The sequence below is a fragment of the Aotus nancymaae genome, unplaced genomic scaffold, assembly GCF_030222135.1.
Source record: "Aotus nancymaae isolate 86718 unplaced genomic scaffold, 86718_ANA_hifiasm-v0.15.2.pri h1tg000028l, whole genome shotgun sequence".
Taxonomy (NCBI): domain Eukaryota; kingdom Metazoa; phylum Chordata; class Mammalia; order Primates; family Aotidae; genus Aotus; species Aotus nancymaae.
This window is the reverse complement of record NW_026988441.1, coordinates 19,801,953-19,821,262: the sequence shown is the minus strand read 5'-3', so window position 1 is coordinate 19,821,262 and position 19,310 is coordinate 19,801,953. Positions and strand designations below refer to the sequence as shown.

Below are 19,310 nucleotides of genomic sequence, written 5' to 3'. Positions count from 1 at the left end.
CCACGTGACCCAAAACTGAACTGGAGACAAGAAACACAGATGGGTGGCTGTGTTAACCTGAGAAGCAGCTTTTTATAATAGAAAGCACTTCTAAAGCTGGCACTCCTAAAGTTGGGCTTGGTGGCACATGCCTATAATCCAAGCACTTTGGGAGGCCAAGGCAGGAGGATCACTTGAGGCCCGGAGTTCAAGATCAGGCTGGGCAATACAGCGAGACCCCATCTCTACAAACATTTTTTTACAATTAGCCAGGCATGGCAGTGCACACCTATGGTCCCAGCTATTCAAGAGGCTGAGGCAAGAGGATCGCTTGGGTCCCGGAGTTCAAGGCTGCAGTGAGCCATGATCACGTCACTGCACTCCAGCTGGAGGACAGAACAAGACCCTGTCTTTAAAAAATAAAAATAAGACAAAAGGCACTTCTAAAATGCACTCACCATTTCTAAATCTCCATCAGCAACTGCTCTTAGAAGTTTTTCTACCTTAATAAAAGGAACAAGAATGTTAGAAAAATGATTTCAATAATAAAATAATAATAGAAATAACATAAACATTCAGAAAACCTATTGGCTTTCATTTTTCTCTTGATTTGTGGAGTTTTGACGTCTGATTTAGTATCCTTCAAACGTGTCCCTAAAACTGCTCAGAGGCCACCCTAGGAAGTTGCTGGTGTGCAGAGAACCCACTGTCATTTAGGGAATGTAAATTGTAACTTTATTGATGTGGAAAGGTGAGGCCACAGTTACCTTGGAGCACAAGTGCTTCCTAAGATGCGAGCCACCCCTATGACTTAGAAAAATATATGTAGCTAAGTGCAGTAGCTCAGCCTGTAATCCCAGCACTTTGGGAGGCCATGCCCAGGAGTTTGAGGCTGCGGGGAGCTATGAGCGCACTCATATCCCACCGCACTCCAGCCTGGGTGACGCAGTAAGACCCTGCCTCAAAAAAAAAAAAAAAGAAAAAGCGATGCTGAACTCAGCTCTATCTGCTAGCTGGGGCACCGTGAGGGTGGACACCCCTCCCAGCAACAACTTCAGGTCTCCATTAGACTCTGGATCATGTCTCTTGGCTTTCTACGCTGTCTTGCATGGAGCTAAGCTTACTGGGCCCCCCAAGAGCAGGTCAGGGTGGTGGGACACTACAGTGGGGTCAGTGAGGGTTCAGCACCCATGGGGGGACCATCAAAGGTGGTATATCTGTTCAACAGTCCACCCCTCAGTTAAAGAATGAGGCTGACACTGAACAAGCTCTAAGGTAAGTTAAATGAAAAACAAAAACAAAAAAACAGGCCATCAGTGAGCTTTTGCAAAATGCAAGGTATACATGCATGCAAGTGTCTACATAAACTTTGCAAGAAGTCAGGAACAATGACGTCGGGCTCTCAGCAGAGGTGCTTACGGGGTGGGGATGGAAGGCACAGAATGCTATGCAGATACTTTCTACAATGATCTGAAATCAGAACAGGCATGGTGGCTCACACCTGTAATACCAGCAATTTGGGAGGCCGAGGTGGGCAGGTAACTTGAGGTCAGGTGTTCTAAAACAGCCTAGCCAACATGGTGAAACCCTTCTCTACTAAAAATACAGAAAAATCAGCCGGATATGATGGCAGGTGCCTCTAATCCCAGATACTTGGGAGGCTGAAGCAGGAGAATTGCTTGAACCCAGGAGGTGGAGGTTGCAGTGAGCCAAGATCACGCCACTGCACTCCAGCCTGGGCGACAGAGCAAGACTCCGTCTCAAAAAAGTAAAAATAAAAAATAAAAATAAAAATAGCCCAGGCGCAGTGGCTCACGCCTGTAATCCCAGCATTTTGGGAGGCCAAGGCAGGCAGATCACCTGAGGTCAGGAGTTCGAGACCCGCCTGACCAACATAGTGAAACCCCATCTCTTCTAAAAATACAAAAAAAATTAGTTGGGTGTGGTGGCACATGCCTGTAATCCCAGCTACCCGGGAGGCTGAGGCAGCAGAATTGCCTGAACCTGGGAGGCAGTGGTTGCAGTGAGCCGAGATTATGCCATTACACTCCAGCCTGGGCAACTGAGCGAGACTCCATCTCAAAAAAATAAAAATAAAATGATCTGAAATCAGTGGACCTCTACATGAACTAACTTGTATTTTTCTTAGCCTATCCCCTCTCTAATATGCAAACACACTCTACCACACTAATTGCTGCTCAGGGAGCGGCCAACGGAAGGGCACGCCAAAGCGCGCAGCACTGCGAGACGCTGCTGGGCCTAGCTCAAGGGCACCAACCTCGGCCACCGCAGACGAGCAGCAGCCCCAGAACGGGCAAGCAGGCTGAGAGGGTAGCCCTCATCAGGCCACGGCTCTTCTGCTGGCCGCCACTGCCTGGGGCTGCCAAGGCCTCCCCCACCACCCCGTCCTCCCTCTGGAAGCCTTACCTCTCTGTAGTCCTTCTTGGGCTCCTCCTGCCTTGAGCTGGATGACATGGAGGAGAAGCTGGAAATGGAGGACTCTTGACTGATGGAGTCCACGGAGCACTGCGGGGACTGCACAGGGGCCTGCAGCAAGGAAGCCCCAAAGGGAAAGAAGACAGGGCACACGGATACGTGAGGACCAGAGAAGGCACCCTTGGTCTCCAAGGCAACCAACCGGCTCAGCCCGGCTGACTTACCTCAGATGACTTCTGCTTCCTCTTGAAGGACAGATGATGGGCTTCCATTACAGACAGAATCTAGGAGAAAAAGGTGAGTTCATTAACAACTTATGTATGAAAGAAACCGTCCTCAACGATGTCCGGAACTGGCCGAGTCAGATTCTAGGCGTTGAAGGTGACGTCCTGGGAAAAGGGGTTTCTATCACATCCTGCTCCCTCCCCGGTTCCTGCCCCTGCGGAGCCTCATTTCTGCCCGCTCCATCTGGCAATAAATCAACAGCACTCGGCAGCCAGAACAACCTCTGCCGGCAGCAGCTCCTGGAACAACCCTGAGAAAGACGCCCACTCAAACCGAAAATAACATGAATCAGTAAAACCCATTAACGATGAGGTCCTACATGCAGCAGAAAGGGTGCAAGCCAAGCCCTGAGCTCAGGCACTAATGCACAATTTGTCTAGGAGGCCAAGACCGCAGCTACGGACATCGATCTTTCAAAGTCATCTTGCCCCTCAGAGATGGGAAGAGCTACCTTTGAGTTTAATGCACACTTGAGGGGTGTCTCCTTCAGTCTGTTCTGGATCTCGGTGGGCGCTCCGTTCTGCAGCAATGTCTCTATGATGCCTTGGTAGCCCCAGCGAGCAGCAATGTGTAGAGGGGTGTCTCCTTTCTCGTTGCCAATGTCAAGTCTGCACGACTCCACGTCATAGTAGACCAGAGCCTTCACACACTGCAGAGAGATGGGAAACAGCATCGCTCACGGATGCACCAAGGCTCCACAAGGTCTGTGCTCTCCTCGGCCTCAGTCCATGTCTTCGTTCAAGCAAGGCTCCACTCACCAAGCAAATGTGCAGATAGAACTCAGGGTTGTCATAGTATCTGAGCAGGACACCTTTTTTTTTTTTTTTTTGGGACAGGGTCTCTGTTATCCAGGCTGCAGCGCAGTGGTAAAGTAATAGCTCACTGCAACTTTGAATTCCTGGGTTTACATGATCCTCCCACCTCAGCCTCCCGAGCAGCTCGGACTATAAGCATGTACCACCATGCCTGGATGTTTTTAATTTTTTTTGCAGAGATGGGGGTCTCGTTCTGTTGCCAGGCATGCCTCAAACTCCTAGGCTCAAGCAATCCTCCCACCTGAGCCTCCCATAGTATTGGAATTATAGAGGTGAACCATCGCACAACCTCTGCCTCCTGAGTTCAAGCGATTCTCCCACCTCAGCCTCCTAAGTAGCTGGGATTACAGGTGTGTGCCACCACACGCAGCTAATTTTTGTATTTTTTTGGTACAGACAGGGTTTCACCATGTTGGCCAGGCTGGTCTTGAACCCCTGACCTCAGGCGATCCACCCGCCTGGGTCTCCCAAAGTGCTGGATTATAGGTGCGAGCCACGGTGCCTGGCCAGCAGAGACTGTTTGAAGCTCACCCCTGCTCTCCTCTGGACTCCACCACGTGCCTGTTCTTTTGCTGATGTTGTTCTGCGTTCCTTCTGCTGTGACAAACCACAGCTGTGAAGCAACTGTATGCTGAGTTCTGTGAGTCCTTCCAGCAAATCACTGAGCCCAGGGGTGGTCTTGGAGACCATGACATGACACACGATAGATCACTGCAGCTATTAAAGAATGTGCTAGATGGCCGGGCACGGTGGCTCATGCCCATAATTCCAGCACTTTGGGAGGCTGAGGCAGGCAGATCACCTGAGATCAGGAGTTTGAGATCAGCCTGGTAAATGCAGTAAAACTCCATCTCTACTAAAAATACAAGAATTAGCTGGGTGTGGTGGTGGGTGCCTGTAATCCCAGCTACTTGGGAGGCTGAGGCAGGGAATCGCTTGAACCCAGGAGGCAGAGGATGCAGTGAGCCAAAATCATGCCACTGCACTCCAGCCTGGCAACAAAACAAGACCTTATCTCAAAAAAAAAAATTTTTTTTCTAATTTTAAAAAATAAAAAATAAAGACCAGGTACAGTGGCTCACTCCTGTAATCCCAGCACTTTGTGAAGCTGAGGTGGGCAGATCACTTGAGGCCAGGAGTTCCAGACCAGCCTGGCCAACATGGTGAAACTCTGACTTTACTAAAAATATAAAAATTAGCTGGGCTTGGTGGCACATGCCTATAATTCCAACTACTCAGAGGCTGAGGTGGGAGAATCACTTGAACCCGGGAGGCGGAGGTTGCAGTGAGCCAAGATCGTGTCACTGCACTCCAGCCTGGGACATAGTGAGGCCCTGTCTCAAACATAAATAAATAATAAAAACAGAAAATGTAAAAATTGAATATGTGCACAAGTAAGAACCAGATGGTGGCAAGGATAAATGAGAACGATTTTACCTCAGGATAAGATAATGAGCAACTAGTTTTAATTTTCTGTTACTTCAATAAGGCATCTGTGATATATTAAACATTCTTTTTTTTTTTTTGAGATGGAGTCTCGCTGTATCATCCAGGATGGAGTTCAATGGCGCAATCTCACCTCACTGCAACCTCCGCCTCCCGGATTCAAGCGATTCTCGTGCCTCAGCCTCCCAAGTAGCTGCGATTACAGGCACCCACCACCACACCCAGCTAATTTTTGTATCTGTAGTTGAGACGGAGTTTCACCATGTTGGTCAAGCTGGTTTTGAACTCCTGACCTCAAGTGATCTGCCCGCCTCAGCCTCCCAAAGTGCTGGGATTACAGGCATGAGCCACCACGCCCGGCCTAACATTCTTTTAAATTAAAAAAAATTCACACACCCAATGTTCCAATAATTATTGACACAAAATACGTTAGACTAATGAGACATCTCGACTTCTCTACGAGTGGCAAAGAGTGAGCGCAGCCCCCCAGGAACAGCAGGGCCACTCACGTCCTCGTGGCCGTAGGTGCAGGCCAGGTGGAGTGGTGTGTTCCCGTTGTTGTCCTGCACTTCCGCGCTGGCCTTGTAGTGCAGCAGCAGCAGCTGCAGAGACAAAGGAAGGCGATGAGCAGGGCCCAGCCCCCTCCCCAGGAGGCCCGGCCCCCAGTCTTAGTAGGGGGAGGTCGTCTGTTCCCATCTTCAATCTTACTTATGCTACTATTCAAATTATACCAACACCCATCCTTCCTGACAGAGTTTAGCGACTGAAGAAAAAAGTCTAAAGCCCTACCCTTTCTTCCCCCAGATGATCAGGAAGTTTTTCTTTTTAGAGAGATGGTCTTGTTCTGTCACCCAGGCTGACGTGCAGTGGCACGATCACTGCTCACTACAGCCTCGACCTGCTAGGATCTAACAAACCTCCCGCCTCAGCCTCTCAAGTTGCTGGGACTACAGGTGTGCACCACCATGTCCAGATAATTTAAACTTTTTGTTCTTTGTAGAGGCTGGGTCTCCCTAGGTTGCCCAGGCTGGTCTCGAACTCCTGGGCTCAACTCATCTTCCTGCTTTGACCTCCCAAAGCGCTGGGATTACAGGTGTGAGCCACCACGTCTGGCCAGGAAGTTTCAACTCGAAACCTAACAATCTTGTCCAGGAGGGCCAGAAAGGTGGGACCAGTCCCTGGATTCCCTCACTACTGCCACAGCAGAGCTGGTGTGGGACAAGGGAGGCACAGCACCAGGAGACGGGGGCGCAGTGTAGCCAGCACCACTGTACCATCACCACGCAGAACCAAGCCCACGGGAGCAAAGCAACAGCCCGCCGCAAAGGCACCACTGCTCACCGTCACGCTCTGGTAGCCCTTCTGACAGGCCAGGTGGAGTGGAGTGGCCCCGTGGTAGTCTGTGGCATTCACCACAGCACCCTTGGAAACCAGGAGGTCGATGAGAGATGCCTGCCCTGCAGAGGAGAAGGATGTCACGATGGAGAAGGAAGGCGCAGAGGCCTTCCACACCTTAATTATATACCATACACTATTGCACCCTCCTAGTCCTGGGCATGAAACACACGATACATACTTTTTCTGCTAGAGAGGAACTACAGCTAATATCAAGTAAGGCTCTGCAGACTCTGGACACGCTGGGTGGCCCTTGGAGGGAACCCAGCCAAAGTCCACCTCTCAGCAATAGAAAATAATCGAAAAGAGCCTTAGACAGCCACAGATTCCATGACTCATCGTTCATAAGATGGATTATTACGCAGCCATTAAAAATACTGCCAAGGAACTACATTCTTGCATAGTGCTAAGAGAAAAACTGCACACAGCAGAACATTATGAGCCCTAGAGCACTACATACTTTATGTATCCACACAGCATGCAGAAACCCCAGACACTCATCAGTCACAGTGATCTCTGGGACACAGGGAAGGCCAGGGACTCTGGAGGACTTTATGCTTTCTATCTTGAATGTGTACTTTATTTTCTTTATTTTTATTTTATTTTATTTTAGACAGAGTCTTGCTCAGCCACCCAGGCTGGAGTGCAGTGGTGCAATCTCAGCTCACTGCAACCTCCACCTCCTGGGTTCAAGCAATTCTCCTGCCTCAGCCTCCCAAGTAGCTGGGATTACAGGCATGCACCACCATGCCTGGCCAATTTTTATATTTTTAGTAGAGACAAGATTTCTCCACGTTGGTCAGGTTGGTCTTGAACTCTCGACCTCAGGTGATCTGCCCGCCTCGGCCTCCCAAAGTGCTGGGATTATAGGCGTGAGCCTCCGTGCCCAGGCAATAAAATAACTTCTTAAAGGCAAGGCCACAAGAACTGCAAGCTGACAATTCTGAGATCGTTCTCATAGCTCAGATTCAAGCCTGTCCTCTCTGCGCCCCCAGCCCGGGGCAGCATTAGGGAATGTCTCCATGCCGTGGGAACCACGCAGGGGAGCTCACCCAGCACAGGAGACAGCACGCTGGCCATCAAGACCTCTGCAACATTTGCTTCTCTTCTCCTTCCGGCCCTTGGAGGGTGGACGCACGATGTGGCCCCAACTGCCAACCCCCTGCCCATCAGCCAGGCCTCTCTGCTGGGTCACCCTGGGCACCATCCCTTTGCTATGACAGCCCTTAGGGGCCAGCCCAGGACCACATACCACAGAGAGCAGCCACGTGGAGAGGGGTGTGCCCCCTGTCATCTCTGGAGAATGGAGTGACAACTGAGGGATCGTTCAACCTCCTAAAATACAGAAAGACACATGAAACAACACATGGGAATGGTGCCGCAGCGCCTCTTCCTGCCCAGGTACATTTGCAGGTACCATGGACAGAAGGGGGCTCACAGGATCCCACCCAAGATGTGTGTCTCCCGCACTATCCCAGGGCTCCCCCAGCGTGAAAACAGAGGCACCTGGCCCTGGAGTCTCTCCGCCACCAACCCTTTAGGCCTCAACACCCAGCAAAAGAGCCTGACAAAGATAACAGGAAACCGAAAATGTTATTGGAAAAACTGACATTCCTCCCATCCTAAAACCCCCTTTCTGAGGCTGGGGCAGGCCCTATAACCAGCCTACCCTGGCAGCCAGCCCGCTGGTGGGCAAGTGTTTTGACAACCTCTAACCCATGTGATTCTCCAAAGGGGCAGATGTTATCATCTCTGCTCTACGGCACAGGCAGCTGAGGGGCAGGGAGCACAGCTCTTAACTGCAGTCGCACGGAGCACAGTGGAGAAGTTCCAGGGGGCCTCCTGTCTCCTGCTTCCTGGCACACAGAGCCCCCACCAGCACCCTCTTACCCAGAGACGAGTTTCTCACAGTCGTCGCAGAAGCACAGAGGGTGACACATCTTTTGGACGGCATCTTTATCGTGGTCTTCTTGGCTCAGAAGTCTCTCCACTTCTTTCTGGTTACCTGATGCAATATGCTGAAAAGGGACATCCAAGATGCTATCCACGTGCAGGAGTTACGCGATTATTAGGGGTGGATTTTTTGAGTCCGTTTTTTTTTTTTTTTGAGACGGAGTCTTGCTCTATCGCCAGGCTGGAGTGCAGTGGCGCAATCTCGGCTCACTGCAACCTCCGCCTCCTGGATTCAAGCGATCCTCCTGCCTCAGCCTCCCGAGTAGCTGGGACTACAGGTGCCCGCCACCACGCCCAGCTAATTTTTGTATTTTTAGTAGAGACGGGTTTTCACCATGTTGGCCAGACTGGTCTCGAACTCCTGACCACAAGTAATCCACCCACCTCAACCTCCCAAAGTGCTGAGATTACAGGCGCGAGCCACCGTGCCTAGCCGAGAGTCCTTTTAGAAACGCTAATCTATGTGTTGGTGGATGAAATAATTTGTTCTCTCGCATGTCCTTCATAATCATCTTGGTGGTGGGGAAAGGGGACGGGGGGAGATGAAACCACTGTGCAATGGTGGTCTGCTGACTCTACTACACTCTATTTCTGGAAATGATAAAAGTCTTCCATAATCAAAAAAACAACATGCCTCGCGAGGTGGCTCACACCTGTAATCCCAACACTTTGAGAGGCAAAGGTAGGCCGATTATTTGAGGTCAGGAGCTCAAGACTAGCCTGGCCAACATGGTGAAACCCTGTTTCTACTAAAAATACAAAAATTAGCTGGGTGTGGTAACGGATGCCTGTAACCCCAGCTACTTGGGAGGCTGAGGCAGGAGAATCACTTGAACCCAGGAGGTGGAGGTTACAGTGAGCTGAGCCAAGATCATGCCATTGACACCACTGCACTCCAGCCTGGGCGACAGAGTGCGACTCTGTCTCAGGGGAAAAAAAAAAAAAAAGTGACAAAACTCATAAAGCAATAGGAAAAGGCAGGCAGACAACACAGCTCTGAACGTTAGTGTGGATTTTGCCCCCTCACTAGAAAAAGCCTCAGTCCTGTTCCTCTTCTTTTTTTTTTTTTTTTTTTTTTGAGACGGAGTTTCACTCTTGTTACCCAGGCTGGAGTGCAATGGCGCGATCTCGGCTCACCGCAACCTCTGCCTCCTGGGTTCAGGCAATTCTCCTGCCTCAGCCTCCTGTCCTCTTCTATTCTTTTTTGCTTTTTCAGTGAATTATTACATGGTCATAAATAACAGAATTCATTGTCCATTCTTTTTTAGAAGTAAGGTCTTAATATGTTGCCCAGCTGGAATGCAGTGGCATGATCAGAGCTCACTGCAGCCTTGACCTCCGAGGCTCCAGTGATGCTCCCACCTCAGCCTCCCATATAGCTGGGACTACAGGTGTACACCACCATGCCCAGCTTCATCTTGTATTTCTTTTTTTAATTTGTTATTATTCTAATCCTTGCAATGGACTAGGGATCCTTTCATTCTAATAAAGCTTCAGCTTGCAAAGGAAAGAGAACAGCTGCAATAAGCAGGAGACCCCATCAACGCGCAAACCTGCCTTCCTGGACGTGCTCCTTCCTGGGACCCACTCTGGCTCCAGGTCGCCTGGCCCCAGGTCCCCAGAGGGCTCTGCCCTCGCCCAGCCCTCACTGCCTGCCCTGTGGGCACCTGAGTGGCCTGGCAGTGTCTGAGCAGGGAGCTGCCCCCATGTGCCAGGTGACCAGACCACCAGGAAGTCAGGCACAGCGTTCCCAACCCAGTGCACACACCCACAAACATCTGACAGGGGCTCCTCCAGCCCAGGGGAGGCATCAGCTCTGCCAGGGCTGCCAGCAGAGGCACCGCTGAGCTGGCCTGGAAGAACAAGTCGGATTTCAAGGAACTGAGAAATCGAAGGGCCCGGTGCCCACACTGTGCCACCCAGCACAGCTAAGCACAGCACGTGGGGGAGACGGGGAAACGTGCTGGGTCTCACTCTGCCACCCAGCTGGAGTGCAATGGCACAGTCACAGCTCACTGCAGCCTCCAACTCCTGGCCTCAAGTGATCCTTCCACCTCAGCCTCCTGAGCAGCTAGGACTCCATGTGCCCACCACTACGCCTGGCTTATTTTTGTATTTGTTTTTATAGAGACAGGTAGTCATTATGTTACCCAGGCTGGTCTCGGGCTTTTGGCCTCAAGTGATCCTCCCACTTCGGCCTCCCAAAGTGCTGTGATTACAAATGTAAGCCACCCCACCCAGCCTTGATCCCAAATTAAAAACCTCATCATTCCCACCGCCCACTTTGAGCACAAAATGGAACTTCAGGGTTTATGCAGACCACCACCTGGATGGATTTTTTTTTTTCTTTTTTTGAGATGGAGTCTGTCACCCAGGCTGGAGTGCAATGGCACAATCTCGGCTCACTGCAACCTCCACCTTCTGGGTTCAAATGATTCTCCTGCTTCAGCCTCCCAAGGAGTGAGACTAGAGACATGCGCCACCACATCCAGCTCATTTTTGTATTTTTAGTAGAGATGGGGTTTCACCATGTTGGCCAGGCTGGTCTTGAACTCCTAACCTCAGGTGATCCGCCCGCCTCCCAAAGTGCTGAGACTACAGGCATGAGCCACCACACCCAGCCAACCCTGATGGATTTTACAGAGATGCCAAGAGATGCAGTGTTCCTCACCTACCTTTACCCATAGAGACATCTTGGTGTCTTACCTTAAACAGGCAGTCGGTGGGAGACGAAGTCATCTGAGACAGTAAGCTCATTCTCTGCTTAAGGAACAGCCTGTCACCAAATCCCTCAGACTCCTGCAGGAAAAAACCAAACACGTTGGTGCAGATCCTTCAAAACACAGCGCCCCAACAACAGCCCTGGCTATCTCTTCCAGCGCAGCATCGGCCGCGCCTCTTGCATCTCACACAGGACCTGTCGCTGAGACAAAGGACAGGTTAACATCAGGCTGGGAGAAGGGCTTCCGGGAAAGTGGAGACTCTGACAGTTGCTCCCCGGAGGGGACGGGGATGGCGGCGGCACCCTGGCTGCATGTACGTGTGGAATGTGCCGTCTCCAGCGTGGAATGCAGCACACACACACCATCGTCCTCCAGATGGAAACTCGCATTGCCCTGGCCTCCCTCCCTCCTTAAGTCTCTGACCTAATGCCTGCATAGCCCAACTCCCTGCTGTCTTATCTGGGGTCTTTGGGCAGGAAAGCCATTTCACAAGCTAGTCTCTATTTCCCAGTGTCAACCAACAGGAAGAGAGAGGGGTCTTGTTTTTTGGACATGCTTATTAAATGATATGGCCACATGGCCAGGCACGGTGGCTCACACCTATAATCCCAGCACTTTGGGAGTCTGAGGCAAACGAATCACCTGAGGTCAGGCGTTCAATACGAGCCTGGCAAACATGGTGAAACCTGTCTCTACTAAAAATACAAAAAAATTAGCCAGGCATGGTAGTGCATGCCTATAGTCCCAGCTACTTGGGAGACAGGCAGGAGAATCACTTGAACCCAGGAGGCAGAGGTTGCAGTGAGCTGAGATCACGCCACTGCACTCTAGCCTGGGTGACAGAGTGAGACTCTGTCCCAAAAATAAATAAATAGTTCAGGTGTGGTGGCTCGTACCTGTAACCCCAGCACTTTGGGAGGCTGAGGCGGGCAGATCACCTGAGGATGGGAATTTGAGACCAACCTGGTCAACAAGTCAAAACCCCATCTCTACAAAAACACAAAAATTAGCTGGGCATGGTGGTGCATGCCTGGAGTTCCAGCTACTCTGGAGGCTGAGGCATGAGAATTGCTTGAACCCAGGAGGCAGAGGTTGCAGAGAGCCAAGATTATGCCAAAGCACTCCAACCTGGGTGACAGAGCAAAAATAAATAAATAAAATGGCCATGAGGCCAAATCCAGAAGACATGGTGGGAGAATTCATGACACAGACAGAGATTAACTACTCCTGCCTCTCTTTGGGTGTTTCAGGATCCACACCAATTAATAAGTTTAGATCTTCATATTGCTGGTAATGTCCGCCTAGATGCAAAAATCTCGGGCTGGGTACAGTGGCTCACTCCTATAATCCAAGCACTTTGGGAGGCTAGGGCGGGAGGATCACTTGAGCCCAGGAGTTTGACACCAGCTGGGCAACATAGCAAGACCCCACCTCTGCAAAAAAATAAAAAATTAGCCTAGTGTGGTCATGCGTGCCTGTAGTCCCAGCTACATGGGAGGCTGAGGTGGGAGGATCACCTGAGCCCAGTTGGAGGCTGCAGTGAACCATGATAATGCCACTGTACTACAGCCTGGGTGACAGAGCAACACCCTGTCTCAAAAAAAAAAGGCAAGGACCAAGCTCAGTGGTTCACGCCTGTAATCCTAGCACTCTGGGAGGCCGGAGTGTGTGGACCACTTGAGATCAGGAGTTTGATACCAGCCTGGCTGACATGGTGAAACCCCTCTCTACTAAAAATACAAAAATTAGCTGGGCATGGTGGCAGGCGCCTGTAGTCCCAACTATTCAGGAGGCTGAGGCAGGAAAATCACGTGAACCTGGGAGATGGATGTTGCAATGAGCCGAGATCCTGCCACTGCACTCCAGCCTGGTTGACAGAGTAAGATTCCATCTCAAAAAAAAAAAAGGCAAAACTCTAGACACTTTTCATATTACTTTATGAAATCATTTCTAGCAAGACAGTTCAATGCACCCTTGAGCAACTGCAACCAAATTGTCTAATGACAAATTCACTGCCTGAAAAAGGGTGTTGGTGGGAAGTAATGGGAATTTTTTCCAGCCGGTGGCTGCCAGAAGTCCCCCAAACCTTGACAAATTTGTGAAATAAAGCTGTCTCTTCACAGCCCTCTAAGTTTTGACTTGGAGGTCCACCTAAAGATAGAGCTAACATCACCTCTAGGTAGTCCCCCAGGAGGGTTAACTTAGCAAAGGAACACCAGCACCCGAGAGTTAGAGGCGCTTTTGCCCCCAGCTGCTGTGTGCTATATAAAGCTCTCACAATCCGCTTTACATCGCAATTCACGGCTGAGCAGCTTAGGGTCAGAGAAACATCACACATTGTTATCCAGGTAAATCCAGCACTCTTTCCTCAACTCTGGGTAACGATTTAGACGGCAGTGATGAAGAGAGGTAGGTCTCCCAAGACTGAATCTTCATGGAAGAATGAGCTATAAGAAGAGAGGGAGCATCAACAAAAATTTACTAGAGAAAGGGGTTAACTCTATTTATGAGAAACCCAGTAACATAAGGAAGACCAGAAGCATGCAAAGCTGCATGGACTGCAGTTTTGCAATTACAGCTCACTGTAGCCTTGAACTACAGGGCTCAAGTGATCCTTCCACTTTAGCTTCTGAAGTAGCTGGGGCTAAAGGCGTGCGCCACCATGCATGACTAATTTTTTGTAGAGATGGGGTCTCGCTACATTGCCTAGGCTGGTCTTCAACTCCTTGCCTCAGGTGATCCTCATGCCTCAGCCTCCCAAAGTGCTGGGATTGCAGATGTGAGTGACCAGGCCCAACCCAGATTTTTTCAAAGATCTCTCTTTTTTTCCATTCACAAAGGTAACACTACAGTCAGCGCAGTAATTTATTTTCAGAAAGCTGAAGTCTTCATTTATATACACGTTTAAAGAATGTTGACTGGGTGTGGTGGCTGAGGCCTGTAATCCCAGCACTTCGGGAAGCTGAGGTGGGAGAATCACTTGAGCCCAGGAGTTCAAGCCCAGCCTGGGCAAAATAGCGAGACCTCATCTCTATAAAAAATTTAAGAATTAAAAAATTAGCTGGGTGTGGTGGCATGCACCTGTAGTCCCAGCTACCCAGGAGGCTGAGATGGGAGGATCACTTTGAGTGCAGGAGTTGGAGGCTGTGGTGAGCTAGGATCATAACACTGCACTCCACCCTGGGTGACAGAGCAAGATCCTGTCTCTAAGAAAAAAAAATGTTTACGGTCATCTCAGGTATAATTGTATCTTGCAGAGAAAATTTCCGTGAAACTACATTATATAAAATCAATAGTAAAATCTAACTTGATGTACTCATTTAGTCCTTAATACTTTTCCGAAACCTCTTCTGCTGTGAGGAGATACACTTGGGCTATTTCTCTAAGAAACACCATCAATACATAGCAATGACTCTCCACATTCCTAAACGGAGCGTCATTACTTAAACCAGTGAGTGGCTAAGACAGAGGCCATAATACAGACAGAATCACAACGCTCGTGTCACAAGTGACAAGAAAGCCATGACACCGGCTCCGTCAATTACAGGCCACTGTAAACACCAGCATCTCTCAATATCTACAGGGCGGGCTTCGCAGCCAGCCATAAAGATGATGCACACCTGTCTCAAGGTTTCACCAGAATCAACCACACTCCAACTGGGAGGGCAGGACCAGGGTCCGACACCCCGACAACAAGAGGGGTGCCTTGGGCTGTGACCCTCCCTTGACCATCCAAACACAACACTATCCCTATCCCTGGGGTGTAAGGGCATCCTTACACCCCAGATGCAGAGACAAACAGATGTGCCCAAGACATCTGTTTGAGCCCACAGAGGGATTGGATTCAGGCCAGGTGCAGTGGCTGGCGCCTGTAATCCCAGCACTTGGGGAAACTGAGGCAGGTGGATCACTTGAGGTCAGGGGTTTGAGACCAGCCTGGCCAACATGGCAAAATCCCATATCTACAAAAATAAAAAAATTAGGGCCAGGCATGGTGGCTCACGCCTGTAATCCCAACACTTTGGGAGGCCGAGGTGGGCGGATCACCTGAGGTCAGGACTTAGAGACCAGTCTGAGCAACATGGAGAACCCCATCTCTGATAAAAATACAAAATTAGCCAGGTATGGTGGTATATGCCTGTAACCACAGCTACTTGGGAGGCTGAGGCAGGAGAATCACTTGAACCTGGTAGGCGGAGGTTGCAATGGGCCAAGATCACACCACTGCACTCTAGCCTGGAAAACAAGAGCAAAACTCCATCCCCAAAACAAAAACAAAACAAAAAAATTAGTAGAGCGTAGTGGTGTGTGCCTGTAGTCCAAGCTATTTGGGAGGCTGAGGCAGGAGAATCGCTTGAACCTGGGAGATGGAGATTGCAGTCAGCCGAGATCTCACCACTGCACTCCAGCCTGGGTGACAGAGCAAGACTCATTCTCGAAAACAAAAAAAAGGACTGGCCTCAAACCAACACCAGCACGAGAGAGGCAACCTCTCAAATACTACTCCCAATCTGCCTGCAATATTTCCTGAAATAAAAGAAGGTGTGAGAGACGTGAGAAGCCGACGGATACTGTTAGGTCAGCCACCTCCTTACAGCCTGGCAAAGGCCTCCACATGATGACCTTCCTGCCTCAGTGCCACGGAAAGTAAGAAAGCAGAAGAGAGCCACACCACGGGAGCAGTAAGGGGATGGGAGCACCTTCGAGAGGTGGACACCTCCCTCCAGGTGACCAGAGACACCCTGGGCCCAGCAAGGAGCAGCAGATCGGTTCCTCTGCAGGGTGGGAAAGCCGGCAAGGAAGTGAACTCTCAGAGCAATCAAAGCGAAAGAAGCGGAGGGCAGGGCAGACACGGTGAGAGCAGCACAGCTCCCACAGCCTCATGGGAAACAAGTCAGACTCACAACTCTTACTCCCCAGCCACGGAAACGAACAGAAATTCTGATGCTGCACACGAATAGGCAGAGACACAAGAGCACACACATACATTCTTTTTATTTTTGTGGAGATGGATTCTTACTATGTTGCCCACACTGGTCTCCAACTCCTGGCCTCGGGTGATCCACCCGCCTCAGCCTCCCAGAGTACTGGGATGACAGGCAAGAGCCACTGCACGGGGCCCACATACATATCCTAGAATGTTGCTGATTTCCCCCTAAATATGGAAACAAGGCAGAAGAAAATAACTTTTCGAAAGAGCCACAGCCAGCCACATATGAGATGCAATGGAGGACCCCCAATTTCACTGGCAGCTGAGTGGGGGACAAATCAGACTTCAGAGAAGAGCAGAGATTAATTCTTCATCAAGTACCTGAATACTGATACTGTCAACAAGTGCTGAATGATCACGATCTAAAATTTTGGTTAAAAAGGTAACTGTGTTCATTCCTTACCACTGCCACGTCATGCGGCAGCAGAGGCTCAGGTGTGTTCAAGATTCAGCTGCACCTGTGACCCACCACTGTGGCTGAGGAAAGCCTTGAACTGCTGCACCCGTGACCCACCACCATGGCCAGGGAAAACCTTGCATTGCTGCACCCGTGACCCACCGCCGTGGCCAGGGAAGGCCTTGCACTGCTGCACCTGTGACCCACCGCCATGGCGGGGGAAGGCCTTGCACTGCTGCACCCGTGACCCACCGCCATGGCGGGGGAAGGCCTTGCACTGCTGCACCCGTGACCCACCGCCATGGCGGGGGAAGGCCTTGCACTGCTGCACCCGTGACCCACCACCATGGCGGGGGAAGGCCTTGCACGGCTGCACCCGTGACCCACCACCATGGCGGGGGAAGGCCTTGCACTGCTGCACCTGTGACCCACCGCTGTGACCTGGGAAAACCTTGCACTGCTGTAACTGTGACCCACCGCCATGGCCGAGGAAGGCCTTGCACTGCTGTACCTGTGACCCGCCGCCATGGCTAAGGAAGACATTGCTGCTGGCGGTGTAATGGACATTAACACTGCTTTACAAGGGGTGCTGAAGCCGCTTTACTCCACAGTGGCCTAGGGCGTGGAATTCGCAAAGCTGCCAAAGCCTCAGACAAGCGCTGAGCCCATCCTGGTGTGCTTGCAGCCAACTGTAATGAGCCTGCGTGTGCCACGCTGGGTGCTGAACACCAGATCAAACTAATTAAGGTTGATGACAATGAGAAACAAGGGGAATGAGTAAGGGCTCTGTAAAACCAACCAACAGGGGAGACCCTCTGAACGGGCCAACGGCAGTGGTATAGCAGTTACGGACTATGGCAAAGAATCTCGGGCCAAGGATGTCACCGAGGAGCGCTTCACGTGCAAGAAATGAACGAATAAAACACTGGCTCACATGCCTCAAAAAAAAAAGATACAATTATGTATGCACAGAAGAAAGGCAAATGTTGTCTTCACTGCCATTCTATATACTGTAAATATTATTTGTAAGTAAAACTGGCCTTCTAAGAAGGAAAAATAAAGCTATTCCTCTGGGGAAAAAACAGTACTATATATACATATATATTTTTTTTTCTTTTTTCTTTTTTTGAGACAGTCTCGCTGTGTCACTCAGGCTAGAGTGCAAAGACATGATCTCGGCTCACTGTAACCTCTGTCTCCCGAATTAAAGCAATTCGCCTCAGCCTCCTGAGTAGCTGGGATTACAGGCACCTGCCATCATGCCCAGCTAATTCTAGTTTTAATAGACACAGGGTTTCACCATGTTGGCCAGGCTGGTCTTGAACTCCTGACCTCAAGTGATTCACCCACTGTGGCCTCCCAAAGCGCTGGGATTACAGGCTTGAACCACGGCGCCCAGCCCAGTACACAATATAATTTCAATTCTATAAAATATACATGAGTAGGAAAAAGACTAAAAATGCATGAATGTGTTGATAACAAATGAATGCAGTGGAATTGCCCACACCTGAGGGCGCCTGGACAGGCTGATGCTGTCTCCCAGGTGCTTTAGCTCATCGTTATCTTGGGAGATTCTACATCAAGGTCTGACAAAGAGGAATGTTCAATCCTCGGCACTCTCACCTTGTAATATGGAGATCTTCATTTTACTGATTTCAACTTTGTGATTTCTGTACGATCACATTTTACTCGTTGGTATGTAGTGAATTAGGCCGGCAGGCCAATTGTGGTTCAAGATTCTCAAGATCCAGGTGGAAATGTCATCATCCCCCAGCCAATGCTCACCAACAACCAAAGAAACAAAGGCAAGGCCAGTGAGTCCTCAAACTGCACAGTCTCACTGATGGTAGCGGCGACCCATTGGGAGCGGCTGCTGCAAAGACATAAGCTGCAGCGAGGAGGTGCAGCCACAGCTGCACACCCTGTGGGGCCTACAGGAGCCAGGAACAGCGGGAGCCCCATCCCCTACTGAGTCGGCAGGGTGGAAGCCCTGCACTCCCAGGCGCAGCTGCAACCTTGCATGGAGCAGGACCCTGTACGAGCACCTTGGAGCTGCCCACCCCACCTCAGCCAGCACACCTGGTTGTGTGCAGTGGCCAGACCCCGCACTTGCTCACACACCCCTCGCCACTCCACACCTGGCTCGCCCTTGGCAGGCGTGGGATCCAGGCTGGTAGCACAAGCCAAGCGCAACCTGCCAGGTCAAGAGGGTGGAATGAGCCCAACAGGCCCGAACAAAACCCAGGCAAAGGAGCCACCAGCCACAGAGCTTTCCGGTTGGAAAAGTGACAGCCCAGGGATCCTGTGACATCACTTCTTGCCTATCAAGGTCAAGAAATCCAAATTCCCTACTTCTGGCTTCCCTTTGCACCCACATGCCTTTGGAGAGGACTGGGACTAATGAAGGATATTAACAACGTAAATCCCAATGATAACGCACCAGCTTTTACCACCAATTGGGGGCTGAGTGGTTTTCAAGACTCGCAGACCTCTAACAGCTGAAGCCCCATTCCTGGGAGGCAATTTAAGAATCCCTCTGCCCACAGACAAACCCCAGCACCCTATCAAGGGAACCGCGATATCGACACAGGAAGGCCACAGCAGGGGTGAGATCTTACAGGGGGTTTAGCAGAGAGGCTTCCTTGTCGAATATATTCAATGGCAGCTTCGAATGAGGTCAGGCAGTATCCCAATTCATCCTTTGCCGAGCTGCTAAACCTGAAGTTTTTGATGTAACTCAAATTTGCCATCCTAATGAAGGGAAGAAAAAAATTATGTTGTTGTCTACCAAAGTCACACTTCTGCAAAAACAGAATTATTGGCTTGAGTGACTGATCAAGTCAGTCGGTTCACTCAGGGAACTATAACCACAGTCCCCTGGGTCTTTGCAG

At 50.4% G+C, this 19,310-nt stretch overlaps 1 protein-coding gene across 6 annotated transcripts in view; it reads right to left on the bottom strand.

Annotated features, from left to right (window-relative positions):
* ANKRD27 (ankyrin repeat domain 27) overlaps positions 1-19,310 on the bottom strand; it is a 68,372-nt gene that overhangs the window by 17,415 nt on the left and 31,647 nt on the right. For all 6 annotated transcript variants that reach the window (XM_064381518.1, XM_064381517.1, XM_064381519.1 and 3 more), the window contains 10 exons: positions 19,038-19,170; positions 11,016-11,108; positions 8,247-8,374; positions 7,609-7,691; positions 6,303-6,418; positions 5,471-5,563; positions 3,152-3,349; positions 2,640-2,699; positions 2,407-2,526; positions 438-482 (listed from right to left, as the gene is read on the bottom strand). In XM_064381518.1, the coding sequence (XP_064237588.1) occupies positions 438-482; positions 2,407-2,526; positions 2,640-2,699; positions 3,152-3,349; positions 5,471-5,563; positions 6,303-6,418; positions 7,609-7,691; positions 8,247-8,374; positions 11,016-11,108; positions 19,038-19,170 (1,069 nt within the window). The remainder of the gene's footprint in view (positions 1-437; positions 483-2,406; positions 2,527-2,639; positions 2,700-3,151; positions 3,350-5,470; positions 5,564-6,302; positions 6,419-7,608; positions 7,692-8,246; positions 8,375-11,015; positions 11,109-19,037; positions 19,171-19,310) is intronic.